Here is a 22,366-nt window from a genome sequence, read left to right as displayed (position 1 = left end):
CGTCGTTTGGACACACTGCTCGCTGCTAGACGTCTATTAAATATCATTTTTTTATTATTATTGTTGTTTTTTTAATAATAATTATTATTTTTTCTCCCTAAAAGTCGCGTTTTCGGTTTTCGTTTTTCGTTTTCCCGCAACAGTCGAGACCCGTCGGCCGTCATCTCGGGAGCATTTACTGTTCACATCAGCTCGTGCGTGCCAACGCCGCTCGTCTCTGACCCAAAGTCATGTCCTCTGGTACTTGCGCCGCCCGTAACACGTTGCCCACAAGTCCTCCGGCGGGTCCGGCCGCGTGATAATCCCCCCGAAAAGCTTCCAAATCCTTGTTTTCCGGACTTGTCCCGCACGATATTTTGGGCCAGACGACTGTTCGCCCCCGTAGGTCAAACCCCTACCCACACACACATCGCTGCGACGACTAGCGTGTGTCCTATAGCAGTAGCCGATCCGTCGTCGTCGCGCGTCTGGACGGAATAGAGAAAAAACAGTCGACGGCGGGGCCGCCACAAAATCTCGGAACGGAGATTTCCAATAAAACATGGTCAAGGACGTCCGGTACTGCTGAAATCTCATCCCACAGAAAGCCGCGTTCACCTTGTTGACGTCATTTTTCACAGGCACCGTCGTCCAGGCGTGGTGAGGACAAATATTATACTGTAGTCGCGTTTTTTTGATATTTTTTTTTTTTTACATATTTTGATTTTCCTACTGTTAATATTTTTGGTGCGTTATTCCGGCGTTTACTCTCGACGATCGACGCTCCGCTCTATTTACAATCGAAATCGTAATATCTATATAGTAATTGTTAATAATAATCGTGAATTTTAATTTTTTAATAATAATATCAATCGAAAACGACGTTATCTACATTTCCAATAAACAGGTGCGATAAACCACCTAGGTTCTTACTACGTACATCGTCATTGTACCTAATAATAATAATATTAATTACGACCAATGTAAATGTAACAGAGATAAGAAGATATGTCATTACTTATTTGTGTAGTAGATTATTTTTTTTATATTATATTACTCGCATCGTGTATTCGTGTTTGTTTCTCACTCGAGTGATTTATGTATTTGTGAATAGTTGAATACTTGAATGTGTCATGCGTGCTGTGATATTCCTTGTATACCACATCGTCAAATTTTTTTGAATTTTTTTTTCTTAACCTTCCAGTTGCAGGTGAGGGTTTTTGACTACTATATTGTTCAGTGATTATGGTATGTTACAGCTTGTAAGTTATGATTGTATCTAGTTGTAAATGTTTACACCATGGTGTTTTTATGAATAGAATTATATTTTATTCTCGTCAATTTAATTTCTATCCCCGTGCTTAAAAGAAATATCTTTAGTCTATACTTTCATGATAACTTGTTTTTTACTTATACATTTTAAACCTAATTACATAATTGAATTTCTTTGTATTTCTGACTAATATAAAAATATGATAAGTAAAATATCGATGTTTATTTTATCGTTAGTAATTCTTGTTATATTTTTCATACTATTTATTAGCTAGGTACTTATTCCATATGCATCATATTATCTAATATTTGCATATTTTATTCAAAATATATAGTGTTATCTCTTCTACCTCTTTGATTTATGTTAGTAGGCAAGTGATATGTGTATATATTTTTGTAAAGAATTTATGGTAGGTAGGCTTTAGACCTTGAAAATCAATTTTGTACAAATGTATGATGTTTACCTGGCCAATTCATCTAGTACTACACTAGGTGCCTTATTAGTTATTATTATAATTTTAACAATACCTACTTAAATCTTAGATATTGTATACAAACATCAATTTACTTAACCTAATTATGTGAATAATAATTTATTATGATACTATCACATACATATTATATCAATTGTTGCTAGTTTGAAATACCTATATATAATATATTAAATTCATTTGTTAAAATATAACCTATTTTTATGGTGCAAAATAATAATGTTTAGTTATCTGCTTCATATTTAATATTTTACAATTCATATCTACTGAAATGTTTCAAAAAAAAAAAAAAAGAATACAGTAGTGTGTTGAATGTTATAAATAATATCTAGGTAGCAAATTAAAAGTTATATGATTTAGTATCTGCATATTAAATTTATTAAAGACCTTAATATTAAAAAATATTTCAATTACCTATACCACTGAATAAACATTTTTTTGTAAACCTATTGTATTCCAATACTGGTATTTAACAATTTTTAAATCTTAAATTTGATATTTTTATATTTAAATATTAGGTATATTTGATTTATTATTTTTAGTTGTATTTATTGATTAGACTTTTAATAAATGGAAAAATAAAATAGGTTAATACTATTTGTACTAATAGCGGCCTTGAACTTTTCCTAAGCTTACTAGATTAACCATATTATTTGTTAAATATTCAACAGTATTTTTTATAATATTCAGAATGAAAATAACAAAAAAAAATATATCACTTCGTTTGATACTAACTCGGTAAATTTATATTTATAGGTATTATTTTTTTAATATATTATGTTATTATTTTTTTATTGTCATTAAAAAAACTATTTAACAAGCTAAACACTTTTGTTTTTGATAATAGGCAATGCAAAATTTGAGAACAGTTGGGTCATGCGATCCGTACGAGTACATCATCCTGATTGATTCTGACATTGTGTAAAGGCATTTATAAAATGTCGTTTTTGAGTGGCCTCAAGAAAGTGCTTCACTTAGGTAACAATGAAGCGAAAAAGAAGAAAGTATTCAACAACATCCATATGGATTGTGATGTTGATGATTTTTGGGAGATGATTGGTGAACTTGGTGATGGAGCTTTTGGCAAAGTCTATAAGGTAATTTTTCAATTATATAAATCTACTTAACATTAATAACCAATAAAATTAATTTAATAAATTGTACCAATTATGTTTAAATTTAAATTTTGCTTTAATATAAAGTGTGAATTTTTATCTTTTGTCCCACTTAAAATATTTAGATATTAGTTATTAAATATAATTTTATTAAAACCATTCAAACCATTTTCTTTTCAATTTTACTAGTAAATAAGTAATTAAAAAATATTGTAACTTAAAACTGAAATTTAGTTTTTATAATTATTTATTAGGTATTTACTATTCATCACTTTAGGTTAATTTAAACAAATTAAACTTAATTATAAATCAGTTATTAATATAATAAAAAAAAAAAAATTATATTTTTTTGCTTTAATGTGTATTGTTAAGGCTCAACACCGAGAAACTGGCCAGTTAGCTGCCGCAAAAATGTGTATCTTAGAAGGTGAAGATGATTTAGCTGATTTTATGATTGAAATTGACATTTTAGCCGAATGTAAACATTCAAATATTGTTCAATTATACGAAGCGTTTTTTGTTAATTCTAAACTTTGGGTAAATTATAACAATAAGTTAGTATTACTATTTGTATCTAATTTTTAATATTTCTAAATAGATGCTGATTGAGTATTGTGATGGAGGTGCCTTAGATTCAATTATGGTTGAGCTGGATCGTGCATTAATCGAAGAACAAATAGCTTATGTTTGCAAGTATATGTGTGAAGGGTTAGCATTTCTTCATAAATGTAAAGTTATACATCGGGATCTTAAAGCTGGAAATGTACTTTTAACAACTAGTGCTGGTGTTAAGATTGGTAATTTTTTAAAATATATTTATTGTCATATTAATATTAACTTTTTAACATATTTTACAGCTGATTTTGGTGTTTCTGCTAAGAATAAACAAACGTTACAGAAACATGATACTTTCATTGGAACACCTTATTGGATGGCTCCTGAAGTGGTTTTATGTGAAACTTTTAGGGATAATCCTTATGATTTTAAAGTAGATATTTGGTCATTAGGCATAACACTTATAGAATTAGCACAAATGGAACCTCCAAACCATGAAATGTCTCCTATGCGTGTATTACTTAAAATACAAAAATCTGATCCTCCTAAATTAGAACAACCATCCAAATGGTCTAAGAATTTTAATGATTTTGTAGCTCACGCCCTTATTAAAGATCCAGTTCAAAGGCCAACTGCAGATGATCTTCTTAAAGTAATGTTTTTAGTGTGATTAATTACATTAAATTATTTTTTTAAATTAATTTTTTTTTTTTAGCACCCATTTGTCAATGGTAATATAGATCCAAAACCAATCCGAGATCTATTACTTGAATACAAAGCTGAGGTGGTCGAAGAAGAGGTTGTAGATGAAGAACCTGAGGTAAAAATGTATTTATTTACTTTCTATGTATCTAGTTTAAGCCAAGCACTGTTGTGTGTATTTATTATAAAATTGTAAATACATTTTCTTATAATTTGATTCCTTGTGTACGCAATCATTTATATTGACATAAATTAAATTTATTCACATATTTATTTCCATGCTTACGTAGTCTACACGTGATAGGAAGTACAGAAAAAACAGGAACCACTATCAAAGGGTTGGTGGTAAGTTATCCTAACCCTTGTGTGCACAGTCCATTTATATATTTCATTTTTGGTTAAGCATGTCCACTAAATAAAATTGTGTATGATAAAGTTAATATAGAATTAAAAGATAAATAAAATGTTGACTACATATCTTAAAATAGTTTAATTTTATAGGAATCGCCACAATCTACTCAGTTACCTCCCCTGGACTTGGATGCAGTCGAAGATGACACTGTATCTCTTAAAAGTGAACCTGAAACTAAAGGTAAAAAGTATTAAAGAGCTTAAAGCTATGATAAAACTTATAGTATCAAATTTAATATTAATATGTTTCATATTTTTTATTGCAATTGTAATTCTTAAAGTATACTTTTTTCAAGCAGATGTAGTTGAAATGAAACCAAAAATACAAAAAAAACGAGAGATGGATGAAGATTCAACAGACACTAAAAAAATCAAAACAGATGAAAAAATCTTGGATGTTCGTGAATCTGAACCAATTATTTCTTCAAAAGAAATTTCCTCAAAGAAAAATGTATGTTTATTTAATATTTTAATTATTTTTAAGTTTTTATAATTCATAATTTTTTATAACTTAATATAATTGTGTTGTATAGGTGGTAAAAAAACATTCTGAAAACAAAGGTCCAGCACCACCACCACCACCTCTACCACCACCATCAGTTGTTAAATTAGTATCAAATGAAGTATCACCAACTTTACCAATTGCATTGAATGTTCAAGAAACTAATCAAGATAAAGAAATAGAATCAGTGACTGAACCTGAGGACATTGAAATTCCGAAATCAAAGAATAGTGAATATTCAGAAATTAATGATTCTATTAACAATAATTCTGAAATAGAGAAACCACCTATTAATATTGATAATGAGCCACTTATTAATGATAATGAGCCACCTATTAATATTGATAATGAGAACCATTCTATATCTATTCAATCAACACAATTACGCAAACATGATAAAACTAGTTCTAGACCTATATCAGTAGCTGCCACTAACAATGGTCCAATTGTAAATTCTATTGAAGACTCTCAAATAAGAACTAGAAGAAGAAGTTCATCTGCTTCTAATCGTAATCAAAGAAGACCTTCTCCTCCATCATTGGATAAAGTTCTACAAATGAATCAAAATGTTGAAAAAAATAAAGGAAAGATGCCAACTGCTGTCATGAATGAATTAACTGGAAGACTTCAAAACAACAAAGATGAGACTGATCTAATACAAGATAAAGACAATAGTAAGCAACTGATATTATTTAGTTAAAAAATAAAATAAAAATTAATGTTTTGATTTTAAATAAGAAATTAATTGCTTATCTTATGATTTTAGTTGAACAAAATGAAAATTCAGTTAATGGAGGTACATTAGTGAGGGTGGGATCTTTGAATGCTATTGATTCAAAGGTTACTGTTGTAACTACCACACATCCACCTGTTCTTCAAACACATCCTCCAGGACTACATACTCAAGTGATAATAGTTGCTGATACCAACATTAAATCTCAGGTATACTATCTAAGATTAAATATCTTATAATTTGCAGTCTTAAAATGATTTTTGTATTTCAAGGTTGAGAAAAAAGATGAAGTTGTTGTGATAAATTCATCACAAGCTGAGGAAGAAGAACTGGATGCTAGTCATGTGTCTGTTATAACAGTAGGAGAAGAACCTTCTGTTAAAGAATTAAGTCCATGGAAAGATAAAGAAGGGATTGAAGTATCTAAACCTATTTGTGTACCAGTTAATACACCAACAGATACCAATAAAGTGAAAATGAATGGTCGTGCCACAATGGTCAAGCCCAGTGATCCAACTGAAGTATTCATTGTCGTTAATAATTCAACAAATGTACACAAATCGGTAATAATAAATAAAAATAATTGAAGTTGTATAACATTTTCATAAGATATAATTCCCTTTTTAGTCAAAACATTCTGATGGAATTGTTTTAAATAATAAACATCATGTTTCTCCAACACGGTCTACATCTCGCTCACATTCAGATAGTGGATCAGTATATAGTAGTGGAGGCCAACGAACTCCTCCTTCAGCTGCCAGTACACGTACATTTGATAGATCAGACGCAGAGAGTGTTTCAACTACAATTAGTCATGATAGTCGAAGTAGTAACAAAGAGAATAATTTACCTCCTCGAGAATATGAAGATGAAGTTGTGTTACGTAAAAAACCAGAGTATAGTAGAGTAAGTATTAACTTTTAAGCGGATTTCATACTAGTAATTTTATTAACACTTAGTCTTGCTCACATATTTTAGATTTAAAAGAATCTAATTTACTGTTTTTTTAGTATTAATAATTTGAGTAAATAATTCTGTAAGGCCTATACAGATTATTTTTAATACTTTCATTTTAAAGAAAGTTTTAAGCATTTTAAATAATCAATAATTATTAAATTTTAAAATATTCATATCTTGCCCTAAAATTAAAATACAAAAAACCGTTGTAAAGCTAGGGATAATAATTTTACCTATATATTCATATAAAGTCAATTCACTCTAATTTTGTAAAAAAAATTTGAATTAAATGAATTTTTTGGAATGTACAATTTTCTATTTTATGCAACGGATAGATGAAGACAACCCGTGTGAGTGCTACATAAGAAATATACATAAAAACATAATAAGGCTTCTAATATCCATGATCTTTATATCATTTTATACCCTTCTATTTTATTGCATTATGTTTTATTATATTATGTATATTCTAATATTTATTACACATACTCAAAGTACTTTTCTTATTAACATCTAATTATCATTATCATACCACTCTTATTTTCTATCTTAAAATATAACAGGGTTGCTCATAGAGACAATGATGTGATAATTGTAGTATAAATTTTTATATAGTACATCAATCGATTATTAAGATTTAATATATTAATGAAGTGCTGGTTATTTTGTGATAATAATTATTTCTTGATTAGGTTATTGCACATATGATGTAAATTACGACGTATTATTAGATTAAACTTCATAATGCGAGGTTATATATATATAAATACATTATCGACACAAATAATGTGAAAACATAAAGCTGGACAATAATTTATTTTAAGTTTGATAAAATTAAATTTATAAAACATTATTTTTTAAAGTAAACTACTTTTTCATGTTCCTCTAAATTAGCCAAAATAATATTGACTAACTTAATATTCGCTGATATTTTCAGGTTTTTTAGGAATTTAGCAACCTTTTCAACAATCTGATAATTCTGTTTTAATTTTCTATTTTTGTTTTTATTATGTATGTTCTTGTGCCATATAAACTTAATAAAATTGTTTGAATTAAATTATAATCATTACTATATTAAATAATGTGTAAATTAATTTTTAGGAAATGAAAAGGACTAGTCGAAATATAAGTAAAGAAGAATTGGAAATAAGAAACATGAAAAAAAAGACCAGAAAACGAACTAGAAAATTTGAAGTAGATGGAGTAGTTGTGACAACAACAACTAGCAAAGTAATTTATGGTGATGAAGACTCCAGTCATGGATACAATGATCAGATATTTAGAAAACAAGAACTTAGAGAACTTAAAATGTTGCAAAAACAAGAACAAAAACAGTTTCAAGACTTATCATTTAAAGCAGTCATATCTAAAGAACAACAAGATAAAAAGTTTGAGCAGGAAAGAATGACATTAATTAAACAATATGAAGCTGATTTAGATACAATGGTTAAGCAGCAACGCCAAGCTGTTGAGAGAGCTGAAACTCAGCAAGAGGCAGATTTAAGAATGACTTCAAAAAAAATTCGTTTAGAACAAGTAATAACTTACATTAAAAATTTATATATTTTTTATGATTGATTTTTTATTTATGATTTAGGAGCGAGAATTAAAAGAATTCAGAGAAGGTCTAAAACAAGAATTACGACTTTTAAAGCAAGAAGTAGATTTAAAGCCTAAGGAAAGGCGAAAAAATTTGTTTAAGGATAAAAAAGAGAAGTTAGAGACTGAACATGAGGAGAGAGAAAAATTATTCCTCGAGAAACTAAATGAAAATCATGAAAGTTCCTTGAGTAGACTGAGTGATGCTCATCAGGAAAAAATTGCACTTATGGAACGTCAATATTTACAACAGAAACAACAGGTAAAAAGATAGTGTGAAATATTCAGAAACTGTGCTTAATTATACTTACTAGTTATTTATTTTATTTTGTATTTTGATTATTTGAAATCTACATTTACATTTTTTAATTTTATTTAATATTTTCTTGAATACCAATTAAGATTACTGATTTCTTACATTGTTGAATTTTATTATTTTTTTATTTTTCAATCTATTTTTAAAATCAACTATTGATTTTTATAATATAATTTTATCTTTTTTTAAGTTATATGTTTGCGTTTCTTATTAATTTTCATGTATATATTTTTTAAGTGTAAAATTTTAATATTTTACTAAACATAATAGTATTGATATAAATAAGTATTGTTATAACATTATAGTTGATGAGAGCTAGAGAAGCAGCTTTGTGGGAAATGGAAGAAAGGCAAATCCATGAAAAACAACAACTAGCTAAAAGACAGCTCAAAGATGGATTTTTCTTACAGAGGCATCAAGTAATTTAAAAAAGTACTTATATTAAATTTCCACAATTTATGATTTATGTTTTTTTTTCAGATGTTAATAAGGCATGAAAAAGAATTGGAACAGATGAAACGTATGAATATACGTAAAGATGAAGAAATGCAAAAACGTCAAGGTGTTGAAAAACGATCACTACCAAAACGTATTCGTTCTGAAATGAAAGCACGGGAGATGATGTTCCGTGAATCTGTTAGAATTAGTATGGCATCTAATCCAAATCCAGATACAGAGTATGAACGTAACAGGCTTAAGAAATTTCAAGAAAATGAAAAAAAAAGGTATCGCAATGAAACACTTGCATTTGAAATGAAGCAGCAACGACAGCTTGAAGAACTTAGAATTGCAAATGATACCACTATTAGAGAGCTTGAACAGCTTCAAAATGAAAAACGTATTACTTCAATTATTTTTCTTTTAAATTCTGATAACTTTAATAATCTAATCTTTAATAATAGGTAAAATGCTAATGGAACATGAAACAACTAAGTTAAAAGAGCAAGAAGAGTTGTATGCTCGTGAGTTGAGAGAATGGAAAGCTCATCTCAAACCTAGGAAACAGGTAATTTTGCAAAAATATTATATCTATTTTATACTTATCTTTTTATAGAAAAGTTAGTATTTTAATTTTTATGCCAATGGATGTAGTGTCTTGAGTTTGAATTATCTTATTAATAACTAGTAATTTTCTGTAGTATTTAAATTTGAATGACAATTTTTCTTTTAATATATTAGTCATCTTGTTTATATATCTTAACACTTGTAAATAACTATTAATTTTTAACTCACTGTAGAAAATAGTAGGGTAGTTTGAAATCTACATTTAAACATCCACCAAAATAGTTTATATTTTTTATCAGAACCTAGAGATGGAGTTGGCGAGGCAAGCCAAAGGAAATTCATGGAACAGTCGCTATTCATTGCCTCCATCCCCTGGCAACACGTTGCTCAGACGTGAATATTCGTTTTCATCACTTCTTTCTTCTCCTCGATTGTCCAGTACCTCTTTTCGTTCTCCTGGTTCAGGATTTCTTCCTAGGCGATGTGCCAATCAATATCCTAACCATTCAAACCAATCCACAATGTAACATTTCTATATACTGAATGAGCCCAAACTAAAAGGTGGCATTTGAACAAAATTTTTAGTAATATTCCAAATGGTTTACATGTCATCATTTGGTTTTTAGAAAGTGTGTTCCTAACCTGGATTATGTTATTCCATATAATTAAGTATTTTTTAATTTAAAATAGATTTATTTTAACAAACATTTCCTTTAAACATACATATATATCATTTTAGATACAATTAATAATTTGTGTGGATTATGTGTTGTACATAATATGTAAATTGAATATCACGGTCATTGTGCCAGTGATATGTAATATACAAATATATTTTAAAACATTACTTTTAATTATATACATTTTATTTTAAATGTATAAAATTAATTTTCTTATTTCTTATAAATACTTAATATTATTTTTGTTATAAATATTCTCTAATGTATTATTTCTATTTTATAATATAAAAATATATCATTGATTTACCAGTTTTTGAACTCTTCTCACTTAAAAACTTAGACTTAAAGTAGCAAGTATAAAAGGCTCAATAGAAACACAATGAACATTAATACAATATCTATTATTTTAAAAAATTCTTTTTAAAATAATTTCCATAATGCTATTTGTTGTTTGTGATATTAAAATTTTTTTTTTTATTTGAAATATAATTATAAATATAGTTATTGTTTTCAATACATGATATTTAATATTATGTGTTATTATGGTATAATGTATGTAGGATTTTATTTATTTATTATTGTTATTAAATTTTAAATTTGATAATTTTTTAAATCTATTAACTTAATCAAAATTTAAAGACTGACATGAAAAGTTTTTTGATTATTGCCAAGTTTAAAGTTATGTTACAAAGTGGTAAATCATCAAGGTATTATAGTTATATGAAAAATAGGAAATAATTAATTTTAAGCATGACAAGGAACAAAACTTTGCTTAGTATTCAACATAAATTATACATTTGAAACACATTATTGCATTTATTATTATTATTTATTTGCACTGATTATGCTTATTTTAATGGTTATAGAAGTTAATTACAAGCTTTTCTTTGTATAATGTTTTATGATATTCTATAATTCTATTCTATATTGTGTTATTATTTTTAAACAATGATACTAACTGACTTCCGATATTGATATTTTGTATATATTATTTAAGTTATTATAATCCGTATGGTAACACCATAAATTGAATGAAAACACGCTTAAATTATTTTTGCATCCTTTTATCCTTGCTTATTCCTGAGTGCTGCTGCAATAAAAATTTTATGTAAGTAACACTGTATATTAATTTAATTTCTAAACTATTCAAACTATGCACGTTTTAATATTTATTACCAAGAAATAGTTTTTTATTTCAAATAATTTTTTATTTCGCATAATATCAATTAAAATATGTTGTAAAGCATGAATGATAATTTTAATATAACAACTGTTAAAATCTAAAAAATTTCAGTTTTATGTTATATACCAATATACTAGATTAAATTTTATTATTCGTCTATTAGTACTTTCTTCCACTTTGTACGAGTTTAATGTGGAAGGAGGTACTATATGTATAAAACATTTTACTTCACTATCAAATGTTATTTCAGAAACTTGAAGAGCAGTTTGCTATACAGTTAGAAGAACAAGAGGCAATATTTGGACCAGCAAATAGTATGTTGCCTATTAATACTAGCCCTCCTTCTCATCATCGTTCTTATCATCATAGAAGCTCTACTCGCAGTAGTCTTTCATCTATGTCAGCTGATTGATTTTTCTGTACATACCATTATGTACTATATATTTATTTTTTTGTTGAATTTTTTTTAGCCATATGTGCCAACATTGCCCTGATCCCCTGTTGCTATTATAATACAATGTATATTTCATTATTCTTAAAAATATTAAGTTTTGTATACAAAATGAAGTTAATATATAAATATATATATATATATACACTATTTATAGATAATTTTTTAAGAGTTTATACGATACAATTTGTTTTCTTTAATCCATGCAATTATTATTAATTTGCAAATTAAACAAATTCATTGTTGTAAAATAAAAAGCTGTTAAATTTTTTATTTTATTTAATAAAACAAAATTATATAAAAACGTAGAATATTCTAATTATTCATATATTCAGAAAAACCATCAATTAATAATAGTTGTACAGAATACATCAGATTTTTTTTTATAAATATTTACAAAATGTACAAAAATACAATTAAGGATGGGTTTGTATTTTTGTTAAAACATTTAACACAGTTATTAATTTAAACAAGTTTTTTAGCTTCAAAGAAACTCTTTAAATGACGCATTTGCCAGAAACCCATGACCAAAAGTATGAATAACTGTGATAGTGACCACCAGAAAACTCGTTGGTGAGTACTCTCACTGGTTTGACGGAATCTTTCTTCTCGGAACTGTAATTATAAAAACAAATCAGAATTAAATAGAATATATTCAAAGAATATTTAAAAATGTAGTAATTATTACAAACTTTAATAGTTAAATTCTGTTATTTATATTTAATGATATACATCCAATGAAAATTGTTTAAAATTTTTTTAAAAATTGTTGCTTTTATTATATTTAAATTATTTATACAAGTTTACACACAACATTGGTCTGGGTCCATACTCGTGTAGGTAATCGAAGACCAGTATTGATACATCTTTAAATATTAATGCATATATGTATTTTGTTCAGGTATTATATTCCCAAAAATCTAACAAATATCAATATTAGGTTTCAAGTTTAATATGAAAAAAAAACTCCTACCATGGGAAAATTAGTGACAAATATGACTGTTGCATTCTTTTTTTTCCTTTTGTGCATTAGAACTATTATATACAAAAAAAATATTGCTAAAAATAGTTTCAAATAACATATTAAATTTCAATATTATATCATTGTAGTAACAAGAATACATTTAGATTCATAACTAGTCCAACTTTTGAACTTAACATTGGTTTTCAATAGTTAACTGTAATCGATACACAGACTTATAATAATATTTTTAAATCGTTAAACTTTTAATGCACCGCAATATTTGTTATTTTTTCACAGCCCTACACGCAATAAAGATAAAACTAATCAACAGAAATTTTTTAGCTCTAAACTTTTATTCTCAAATAAAATCACCTTAAACAAAAAAGATAAAGAACAAATTTTAGAATGTTTGACATTTAGGTTTTATACAATATTGTTATTTGATAATACAATACTTTTAAAATAAAAAACAACAATGAGTAAATTTAAATGGATACTATTAAAATATTGTTATGAAGCAGTATTTATTTAAACAAATATGATAGAAAATAAATGTTTTTGAGTAAATTTAACTCTTGTAACATATTGACGCTTATAACACATCGATGTAACAATAATATAGTTTAACAAACTAAAATGTTTATTAAAATGACCATTTTTTTTCATTAGTTAATAATATGTTCTTATAATGATCATATAGATGTTTTGAATCGATATTGGATGAATTCAGTCAAATATTTTATCTTTAATATTCACACATTATATAGGCCATATTATTGGTAATTTATGACAAGAATACATTTTAAGATAAGACAAAATATTTTGACAGTGTCACTAAATGAAAATCATAAAGTTACTTTTAAAATTATTATGCAGATTAGCTCTATAAATAGGTAGAGATTGTTAAATAATTATTAAATATATTATTTTTCAACCATTATACTTGTAAATGATTTTTAACTACTTAATTTTACAAATACCCAACTATTTTAAATATAAATAAATTAAATAATATTTACTCTTTGATAACTCTGTTCTTTGATGATTTGTTCAACTTGTTCAACAAGTTGCCTAATCCTGAGTTGCAAGTCTGAAAGTTTTTCTTTTTGGGCTACTTGAGCATAATCAATGGCCTGATCACCAACTTGAATGTCCAAATGAACTCTCTATGTTTAATGAAACTGATAAATAGTAAAATAAACATATATGAAATAATAATAATTTATTACCAATTGTGTTCCTCCAATCCAAGCAGTTGTATTGGAATACAAACATATGATATGCTCACCAGGTATGTGAGATGTAAATGAAATTTTTCCTTCAAAACTATAAACCTATAAGAGACAAACAAATAGTTATTGTTATATTATTATAAACAACTATAGTTTGTACAATATCTAGTAAAAAATGTTAGATACATACCCGGGATAAAATTATTTTCATATCTGGGTCTTTGACTTCAACATTCATGCCAATACCTGGAGTTGGAGGAGTGAAACCACCAGTTCTCACATCGAAGAGTTCTACTTTGTAATGTGCTGTAAAGAAATTGTGATAAATAAAAAAATATTAATGTCTAGTTGCATAAATTTCATTAATTCATTAGTTCACTACATAAGACATAATAGACCGATCATGGGTTACTAAATAATATTAGAGATCACAATTGATTCATTGAATGTTAAATGATTATTTATACAACTGCAATGAGAGCATTTTAATGTTACTAACAGACTACTGTGGTTTCATCAGGAATTTCTTCGATGAAACATTTGCGTTCTGTTTCGCCAATATGGAAGTATAAACATTGTACTGAACTTAACAAATACGCGCTAAGCAAGAAAAAGGAATAGAAAATCATTTTCATTAAACTTTAAGCCTTGACATCAAATTTGAATAAAATAATACTAAAACTCTATTTGAACAAAAAAGATATATAATGTATCATAAGTGAAAAAGTTTTTTCACTTTTACATTAAATATAATTTCGGCGTTGTGTAAACTATGAACATAGAAACAATATTATTCGACAAGTAATAATGAATACACGTCATTAAACTATTTCTCGTTTATAACATTTAATAGTTGATAATGTCTTGTTGTCATTATTGTATACGTTGATAAGAATAAGATTGAGATAATAATATTATGAAAGTAATCACCACAGAATATTCAATATATAAAAATATAATAATATGACTATTTTTTATAGGTTTATGAATTATGAGGTACAAATTTAAAATATATAAATAATAAACTATGTTTTTTTTATTATAAAAGATAATTTTTGATTAAAATTGGGGAATTTGGAGGCGACGAAGTATTAAATTAAATTTTTTTTCGTATTACATTGTTTTACGATGGATCTTTTAGTTTTATTAACGATATTCTCCGCATCGGTCATTGTTGGGTTGTTTTGTTTTGTATTCCGTTATAAATTCTTTCAAAGTATGTTCACAACCTAGTATTTATTCATATTTGTCTATTTGAGAGTAAAATTAAGTTGTTAACATTTTTAGATGTACCTGAGAATGTTGTACAAGACGATCCTATAGTTAGACCTAGACCCGGAGTTCGTGTACAAAATCGTAACACGTTACGTCGAAACAATCGTAATGTTATAGGTAAATATTACTATAATATCATTTCATTGTAAAATAATAAGTATAATTGTATCATTTTCTAAAAATATTTATATTTTAATCTAATTCAGAACCAAGAAATGAAAATGTTGAGGATGAAGATGCTGTAGTTGACCCTAGTGTAGCTGCTATAGATCCAAAACTAGGAGCTAAAAAACGAGCAAAATTAGAAGCCAAAGCAGAAAAAAAAGCCAAACGAGAAGTTGGTTTATGCTCTATGAGCATCCAAAGAATTTGTCATTTAACCAATAATTATTTTTTATAGGCTGATTTACAAGAACGTGAGGATCGTAAAAAAAAACAAGAAGCAGAAGAAGCAGAAAGGAAAGCTAAAGAAGATCAGGAAAAGAGACAAGAACAAGAACGATTAGCACAAGAAAAAAGAATTGAAGAAGAAAAGGCTAAACAAGAGCTTCTTGAGTATACGCGATTAAAACAATCGTTTGGAATAGAAGAAGAAGGTTACGAAGAAACATTAGAAAATGAAGGTTCAACATTAACTCAATTCATTGAACACATTAAGGTTAGAAACCATCATTATTAATTTTATTGATAGTATATTGAACCACTGGTAACCATTCAATTGGCTCAAATGTGGATATGATCAGATTTAGAAGTTCCTACAACTGAATATGGTATCCGAATCTTGCAAACATATACCTCTTTATGTCAGGAGAGATTTTAGCTAGCACTGTTTTTATCTCAAATATTAGGATTAAAATTGGATATGGCATATGTTGCTACAATTCACAGATGATCATCTATCTGAGAATTAGCAACAGAGCTGTGTTATTAGCACTGACAGGATACTGTTACATCCAATAAGCAGATCAATGAAAAATTTTATTGATCAATACATTTTTCTAATTTATAGCAATTTATTTTTATTTATTTATCTAAATGCCATGTTATGATTCTCATGATTCATATTAGCAAATACCAAAAATCTTTTTTAGTTTACGCATCCTTGATAATAATGAAATTTAATCATACCTTTCTTCTATAAATTACACAGCGTTTTTATTAATGCATAGTATTCCATTATATAGTTGTAATAATAAAGTAGTTTCCTATTGCTGCGTGTGTATGGGGGGGAAGACAATATTTGTTCGGAACCACAAGTGCATGAATTTATATTCTAAATTGAGTACCTTATAATTAACTGAAATGAACTAACAAATTAGAATTTAATGAAATTATTGGGAAAAATAATTATTGGATTATTTATTTCAGGAAAATAAAGTAATTGTTCTAGATGAACTTGCTTTAAAATTCAAATTAAAAACTCAAGTTGTAATAGATAGGATTCAAAGTTTATTAGAAGATGGTTCATTAACTGGTATGCTGATTTAAATAATATTTATTATTTTGTTTATCAATTAAATGAATATTATTTTTATTTTAGGTGTTATCGATGATAGAGGGAAGTTTATTTATATATCACAGTCTGAACTTAATGCAGTTGCTTCATTTATCAATAAACGTGGAAGAGTATCATTAACAGAATTAGCTGAACATAGCAATAGTTTGATCGTTCTTGATAAACCAATTGCCACTGCATAAATATAACCAACTGTTTCTTGGATAAAATATAAATCTCTATTCGAATAATTAATTTAAAAAATGTAATTTTTAATATATTTTTGAATAAATTTGTTATTCTTTGTTCATCTGTGTTACAATATTTTAATAAAAATAAAACATTCCATGAAATGAAAATGCTAAGAGTACTACAGTAAAGCATTTTTATTATCTGCACTAATTGAAACTAAGGGAGGTACGGATAATCAAATAATAATTAAAAATAGTTAAAACCAACTAAATATAAGAATATAAGATTATGATTATGTACAAATATTTTATATTAATTAGAGTAAACCATAGTAGATGATGAAAAAATCTAGCATTTCATAATATGTACACAATAAAATGAACATTACACAATTAAATTTTACAATTAAATCACATTAAAAATAAATTTGTACAAATATTTTGTAGTGCGGATAATTGAAGCTCTACTGTACATAGGATTTTTGGTATAAAGACTTAGATGATATAAATAATTCATTATTCTAAGAACATAAACAAAACAAAAATAATTTTAATAATTTTTTATTTTGAGGTAATAAATTTCAAACAAATACTTAGGTACTACAATCATCCTCCATTTCTGAATCATCATCACTTGTAATATCTGGTTCATTTATTTGTTCCTCGCATTTGATACACCGACAAGTAAATACATAATTTTCTCTGAATAAAGTCAAATAAAAAACCATTAAACAGCAATTAAGTCAATATAATAATATTATGTTAAACATACTGTAAATATTTTTGTCTAGTATGTCTGCTATGGTCTAATTCACATGGAGCAATATAGCTAGTATTTATTTCATCACCAGGTTCTATCATTCTAATGGCAACCAATCTTAGAACATGGTTACCATCAAAAACACTTGCTGCATTTGGAAAACAGCTATGATTGATTGAACTATGTTCTTGAAATAAAGCGGAACCTTCATTATCCAAAAAGTCTACTCCAACAACTATTTAAAACAAAAATAATACATAATTTAATAACTATAAACTTGGAAAAATAATTAAGGATGCATACATAGAGGATATTTTTGAGATAGTGACTCTTAATTATTAAAATTATTATTATTTCAAAATAACAACATTTTAACAACCTGTTGCTATAAACAATTACTCAATCACTGTCACAGCCGTCCATAGCTCCCAAGCCGCACCAAAAGATATTTCATATAAAAAACTAGAGGTGTTTAAGTTCTGCATTGTTTTGCCATTCAAATTATAATTAATAAGGTTAATAGATTGTTTACAATTTTATTTAATTATTTTAATTTAATAATCTTCAAATTTTGTGTAACATGTAAATTCTAATATGTTATTTTTGGATAGTGTAATTTGTCTATTAATTGGTAAAAACTCAGTTTAACAATAAAATACTTTTTCTGATGACGAGCTATTTTTTTTTTTTTTTTTTTTTTTTTTAGCTGTAATACCAAGTATCACTGTCCTAACCTAACCTAAGATGTTTTTTAATAGTATAATAATTAAAAGAATTAAGATTATTAGTAATTATTTTAATAAGAAATAAAATTTCAGAAAATGCAAGTACCTATGTAGCAATTAAACCAGTGACCACAATCACTATCGACTATCTGTTATTTATAAGTATATAATATGCTTAATTTTTGATTATAAATGCTGAAATATAGAAACAAAAAAAAATTTATTATATTATGGATATATCCGCATGAAGCATATTAATTAGACGAGTGTTTCAGTTAGTAAAATTTCAAGCATTGTTTATAATAATAAGCATGTATTTAATTATATTATATCTAACCTATTGAAAGTTCAATATTCCCTAAGCCCGAATCTGCCCATAAATGTGCCAATGAATATTAAAATATAATATTTCTAGATGACATTTTATATTAGCTATAAAAATACTAGCTAATAGCAGACTTTAATTTTTGTAAAACAACTATAATTAATTAAAAAAATAACCTTGTTCCATTGCTTCATAAGCATTGTCTACAAATTGTTCAAATGATTCCATTTGATCGGAAGAAAGATGTTTTTTACAATTATTTGTCCATTGATGAAAAACACTCGTGCCCACACCTTGCCCATTTGTTCCAATCAATGCCAATAATGATTTAAAACCAGTTGGTGTTAGCCACTATAAATAATTTATTTTAGAACGAACTTATTAATTGAGTATTATTTTATTTTACTTGACTGGATTCTCTAACTGGCATGGACTTGAGAACACCAAAACGAAGTTGTTCAATTTGCTCAACAAACTTTTCTCCAAGCATTTTATGTACTAAATGTTCATTTTCATTTTCAGTGCGATGACAAAACTGTTATTATGAAATAATTGTTATAATTATAATTAAAACTTTGAATAAGTAATAGAGTATTGATTTACATTAGAAACTGTTTGATTAGCCTGTTGTGGTGAAGCAGATAATTCAATTGTTGCCAGCAAACGACACAATAACATAATATTGTGGCTTTCAGGAGGATAATGCATTGTCCTATACATAACAATAATAAATAAATAAAACTTTTTATGTGCATAAAATACAAATTCAATGTTAATAAGGCTTTATCAATTTTACAAATGTATCCCTTTGTGTCCTACTTTAAATTATATTGAATTAATGTGTTTAATAATCCAATTAATTATTAAGAATATTTATTTCTTTTATTTTAAGATTAAAATTATTTATACATGAATAAAAATTAATAAATAATAAATATACCTCCATAATTCTTCTAAATAATGTAATGGATCATTGCTATCTGGTCTGCAAAGAAGTTGGTGATAACGATTATATGCAGTTTCCAAACATGTAGAACTGCAATACCAAACCTAATATTCAAAATTCAAATATTATAAGCTTGTATTTTTTAAATTTATCTGTTAGGTATTAGGTAAAATAATTGCTGTTAATAAAATTATATAATGTCAATTAATTGAATAGATCCAATTTTGAACTTTTGAAATAATAATGAAGAAAGTAATACTCACTTTACAGGATTCACATTGTACATAATTTTGTGTTTTATCTTTTATAGGACAATATTCTTCAAAGGGGACTTCTGTAATTGCTGCATTTGTTAATCTGGCAATATTTTCTGATGTAGTTTCTAAAGGACTGTATTATAAATATTATGAAAGGAACAACAATTATTTATCCGGTGAGCTTTTTTAAATTTTCAAGTTTATTTAAAGTTATTTTTTCAAGTGTTTGTAACAATTTTAAAGATCACCAAATAAAATGATTTTATAACTTCTAATACATTTTAGAAACACAATAATACAATATATAATTAAGTAATAAAATGGTAATATTTACCAAAGGCAATGATTGCAAGCACGATAACCATAAAGATTATTCCAAGAAAATTGACAGGATACAAATGGTTCTTCAGTAAAAATGACATCATCTACTTTAAAATGCTTGGTTGCAACAAGACACTTACCCTAAAATAAATTTAGTATATTTTAATTTAAAAACAAATGAAATGTTTATTACATTTGGAAATATAACAATTTACAGGTGGGTATAGATTTAATTCGAATGTAGACAAACAGTAATTTCATACTATCTAAATATAGCTATTAAAAAAAATATATCAGTATGTATATACTACATATTATTTATATAACAGGAGGTACTAGGTTGTTGTATTCATCTAAAATGTAGGGTAATCTGTAAACAATAAGAAATTTAATATAAAAGCATAAAAAAATAAAATGATTAATAAGTGGTGAACTGTATTATCCATTAGTAATAACTTTTTTCCTATCTAATACAATAAACAATTTAACAATTGAATTTCATAACATTTTGTATAATAAATTGCACTTTACTATCATAATATCGTGACACTTTTAGAATTGTTTAATACTTAGAAGTAATTAACTCTTTTAAACATTGTATTTTTTTCAGACTTATGATATTTTTTCTCAACCCTCATCCCAACATTTATTTTAAACTCTAAGGTTAGGTTGGGACATGGGTCAGGACATGAGTACTTTTAATATGAATTAATATAAAATCACATAAGCATTAAGTAAATACTGAATAGGTACTTAAGTCACTGTCGACATATAGACACCATATAACCACTAGACGATTGATTATCAAAATTAATCGGTCTTTAAATTATAATCGTTTTAGTATATCGCGAAATTTACTTACTTTGATAGGGTCGTAAGTAATCATGTATCCTTTGTCGTCGGTATCCATTTCGCTGGCCTTCGAAGATACGATTTTACACGATTAGGTATATATTTTTTACCGGTAGGTATTAAGTTAGTTTCAGATAAATTAAATCTACCTATGACTAAGAGCTTGTATGAGGTTAGGTTTAGCGTCTAACCATAATAGTAGTATAGTACCTATACAATGATCTGTATGTTAAATGCCTCAAGCTAAATCGTAAATGTTATCCTCAACACAACACGTGTGTAAATAGTAAATGATATGATATCAACAGATGTGATAACAATAACAATATTAGCAACAGCATAAGTCTGAAGGAATAATAAAAAATATTAAAATTGCTAGACAGTGCTGCAATAATTAATATTAATTAATAATCAATCCCTTAATTGTGTTAAATTGCTATGAACTTTATTTTTGTGAAGACTTGCGAGTGTTTAATATTATAATAATATAATATACCATTTATTACTCCGATCGTATCGTAAAGTAAAATGTTACCGTGTTCTGATTGGTCTAACCATTTTTATAACCGATACTATGAATAAATCACGTATAGGTACATTGAAAATAAAACCAACTTTTAAATGTGTGGTTAGCAGAGACGTTTATAGGTTTTTGTCTTGGAGAATTAAGGATTTCGGATAGAAATATTAACTTATTCAATGGTCACAATCTAAAGGGACGGGGCCCTCTCACCACTTAAATTGCCATAAATTATAATCTGTAGCATATTAGGTACTTGAAATTATAGGTTTAACTAAAATAAAATTGAATAAGTATCAAGTACCCTATTGGCCTATTACAAATATAATATATGTTGGTTTTTTTTTTTTTAAATAAAGCTATACATTTATGTATACCTACACAATTAAAGCAATTTTGTATACTATTTAATGTACCTATATTTGTATATCTAATAATGGATAATTGAATAAGTCTGATGGCAAATTTTACAAGTGACATATTAGTGATGTCCTGATGTTATTATGTTAATATTAAGTAGGTACAGAGAAGCTTTCAGAAGTGCAGTTGAAT

General features: G+C 26.6%; 4 protein-coding genes across 8 annotated transcripts; 2 read left to right on the top strand and 2 right to left on the bottom strand.

The window, feature by feature from the left end:
- Window positions 1–100: 100 nt before the first annotated feature.
- On the top strand, window positions 101–12,101 carry LOC114124555 (serine/threonine-protein kinase 10). 5 transcript variants are annotated; one of them, XM_050203142.1, is made up of 18 exons: window positions 101–639; window positions 2,590–2,839; window positions 3,230–3,394; window positions 3,456–3,654; window positions 3,715–4,064; window positions 4,128–4,232; window positions 4,616–4,706; window positions 4,825–4,976; window positions 5,059–5,701; window positions 5,794–5,969; window positions 6,033–6,323; window positions 6,388–6,666; window positions 7,819–8,253; window positions 8,315–8,578; window positions 8,938–9,051; window positions 9,113–9,470; window positions 9,535–9,638; window positions 9,937–11,425. In XM_050203142.1, the coding sequence occupies exons 2-18, from the start codon at window positions 2,681–2,683 to the stop codon at window positions 10,162–10,164; spliced, it is 4,113 nt and encodes a 1,370-aa protein (XP_050059099.1). In that variant the 5' UTR covers window positions 101–639; window positions 2,590–2,680; the 3' UTR covers window positions 10,165–11,425. The 5 variants fall into 5 exon arrangements, with proteins under 5 accessions (XP_050059099.1, XP_027843647.2, XP_050059103.1 ...); XM_027987846.2 differs by lacking the exon at window positions 9,937–11,425 and adding an exon at window positions 11,751–12,101 and having other exon boundaries at window positions 105–639; XM_050203146.1 differs by lacking the exon at window positions 101–639 and adding an exon at window positions 734–886.
- A 161-nt stretch (window positions 12,102–12,262) lies between these two features.
- On the bottom strand, window positions 12,263–14,907 carry LOC114124571 (transmembrane emp24 domain-containing protein eca). Its single transcript, XM_027987864.2, has 5 exons — window positions 14,647–14,907; window positions 14,338–14,453; window positions 14,145–14,249; window positions 13,935–14,081; window positions 12,263–12,566 (listed from the first exon to the last, which is right to left on the bottom strand). The coding sequence occupies exons 1-5, from the start codon at window positions 14,780–14,782 to the stop codon at window positions 12,417–12,419; spliced, it is 654 nt and encodes a 217-aa protein (XP_027843665.1). The 5' UTR covers window positions 14,783–14,907; the 3' UTR covers window positions 12,263–12,416.
- Window positions 14,908–15,091: 184 nt separating this feature from the next.
- LOC114124558 (DDRGK domain-containing protein 1) lies at window positions 15,092–17,227 on the top strand. The gene is made up of 6 exons (XM_027987850.2): window positions 15,092–15,363; window positions 15,435–15,539; window positions 15,629–15,759; window positions 15,823–16,080; window positions 16,791–16,896; window positions 16,963–17,227. The coding sequence occupies exons 1-6, from the start codon at window positions 15,276–15,278 to the stop codon at window positions 17,118–17,120; spliced, it is 846 nt and encodes a 281-aa protein (XP_027843651.2). The 5' UTR covers window positions 15,092–15,275; the 3' UTR covers window positions 17,121–17,227.
- A 426-nt stretch (window positions 17,228–17,653) lies between these two features.
- LOC114124559 (histone-lysine N-trimethyltransferase SMYD5) lies at window positions 17,654–21,632 on the bottom strand. Its single transcript, XM_027987852.2, has 9 exons — window positions 21,305–21,632; window positions 20,456–20,583; window positions 20,128–20,254; window positions 19,859–19,968; window positions 19,522–19,630; window positions 19,325–19,453; window positions 19,095–19,269; window positions 17,881–18,103; window positions 17,654–17,810 (listed from the first exon to the last, which is right to left on the bottom strand). The coding sequence occupies exons 1-9, from the start codon at window positions 21,350–21,352 to the stop codon at window positions 17,702–17,704; spliced, it is 1,158 nt and encodes a 385-aa protein (XP_027843653.1). The 5' UTR covers window positions 21,353–21,632; the 3' UTR covers window positions 17,654–17,701.
- Window positions 21,633–22,366: the final 734 nt, after the last annotated feature.

Source organism: Aphis gossypii, chromosome 3, assembly GCF_020184175.1.
Source record: "Aphis gossypii isolate Hap1 chromosome 3, ASM2018417v2, whole genome shotgun sequence".
In the NCBI taxonomy this organism is placed as follows: Eukaryota; Metazoa; Arthropoda; class Insecta; order Hemiptera; family Aphididae; genus Aphis; species Aphis gossypii.
The sequence above is the reverse complement of the archived record's forward strand: the minus strand, read 5'-3'. Positions and strand labels throughout refer to the sequence as shown.

What these genes read in the sequence shown, in the direction of transcription:
- LOC114124555 (XM_050203142.1), top strand. Translation starts at nt 2,681, where the DNA reads ATGTCGTTTTTGAGTGGCCTCAAGAAAGTGCTTCACTTAGGTAACAAT. An exon ending in TTGTAGATGAAGAACCTGAG is followed by an intron (nt 4,233 to 4,615) that starts GTAAAAATGTAT and finishes TTAATTTTATAG; the next exon opens with GAATCGCCACAATCTACTCA. An exon ending in AAAAAATTCGTTTAGAACAA is followed by an intron (nt 8,254 to 8,314) that starts GTAATAACTTAC and finishes TTTATGATTTAG; the next exon opens with GAGCGAGAATTAAAAGAATT.
- LOC114124571 (XM_027987864.2), bottom strand. Translation starts at nt 14,782, where the DNA reads ATGAAAATGATTTTCTATTCCTTTTTCTTGCTTAGCGCGTATTTGTTA. An exon ending in TGAAAATAATTTTATCCCGG is followed by an intron (nt 14,250 to 14,337) that starts GTATGTATCTAA and finishes TGTCTCTTATAG; the next exon opens with GTTTATAGTTTTGAAGGAAA. An exon ending in AAGAACAGAGTTATCAAAGA is followed by an intron (nt 12,567 to 13,934) that starts GTAAATATTATT and finishes TTATAATTACAG; the next exon opens with TTCCGAGAAGAAAGATTCCG.
- LOC114124558 (XM_027987850.2), top strand. Translation starts at nt 15,276, where the DNA reads ATGGATCTTTTAGTTTTATTAACGATATTCTCCGCATCGGTCATTGTT. An exon ending in AAAAAAAAGCCAAACGAGAA is followed by an intron (nt 15,760 to 15,822) that starts GTTGGTTTATGC and finishes TATTTTTTATAG; the next exon opens with GCTGATTTACAAGAACGTGA. An exon ending in AATTCATTGAACACATTAAG is followed by an intron (nt 16,081 to 16,790) that starts GTTAGAAACCAT and finishes TATTTATTTCAG; the next exon opens with GAAAATAAAGTAATTGTTCT.
- LOC114124559 (XM_027987852.2), bottom strand. Translation starts at nt 21,352, where the DNA reads ATGGATACCGACGACAAAGGATACATGATTACTTACGACCCTATCAAA. An exon ending in TTACTTACGACCCTATCAAA is followed by an intron (nt 20,584 to 21,304) that starts GTAAGTAAATTT and finishes AATTTATTTTAG; the next exon opens with GGTAAGTGTCTTGTTGCAAC. An exon ending in GCTTGCAATCATTGCCTTTG is followed by an intron (nt 20,255 to 20,455) that starts GTAAATATTACC and finishes TTTATAATACAG; the next exon opens with TCCTTTAGAAACTACATCAG.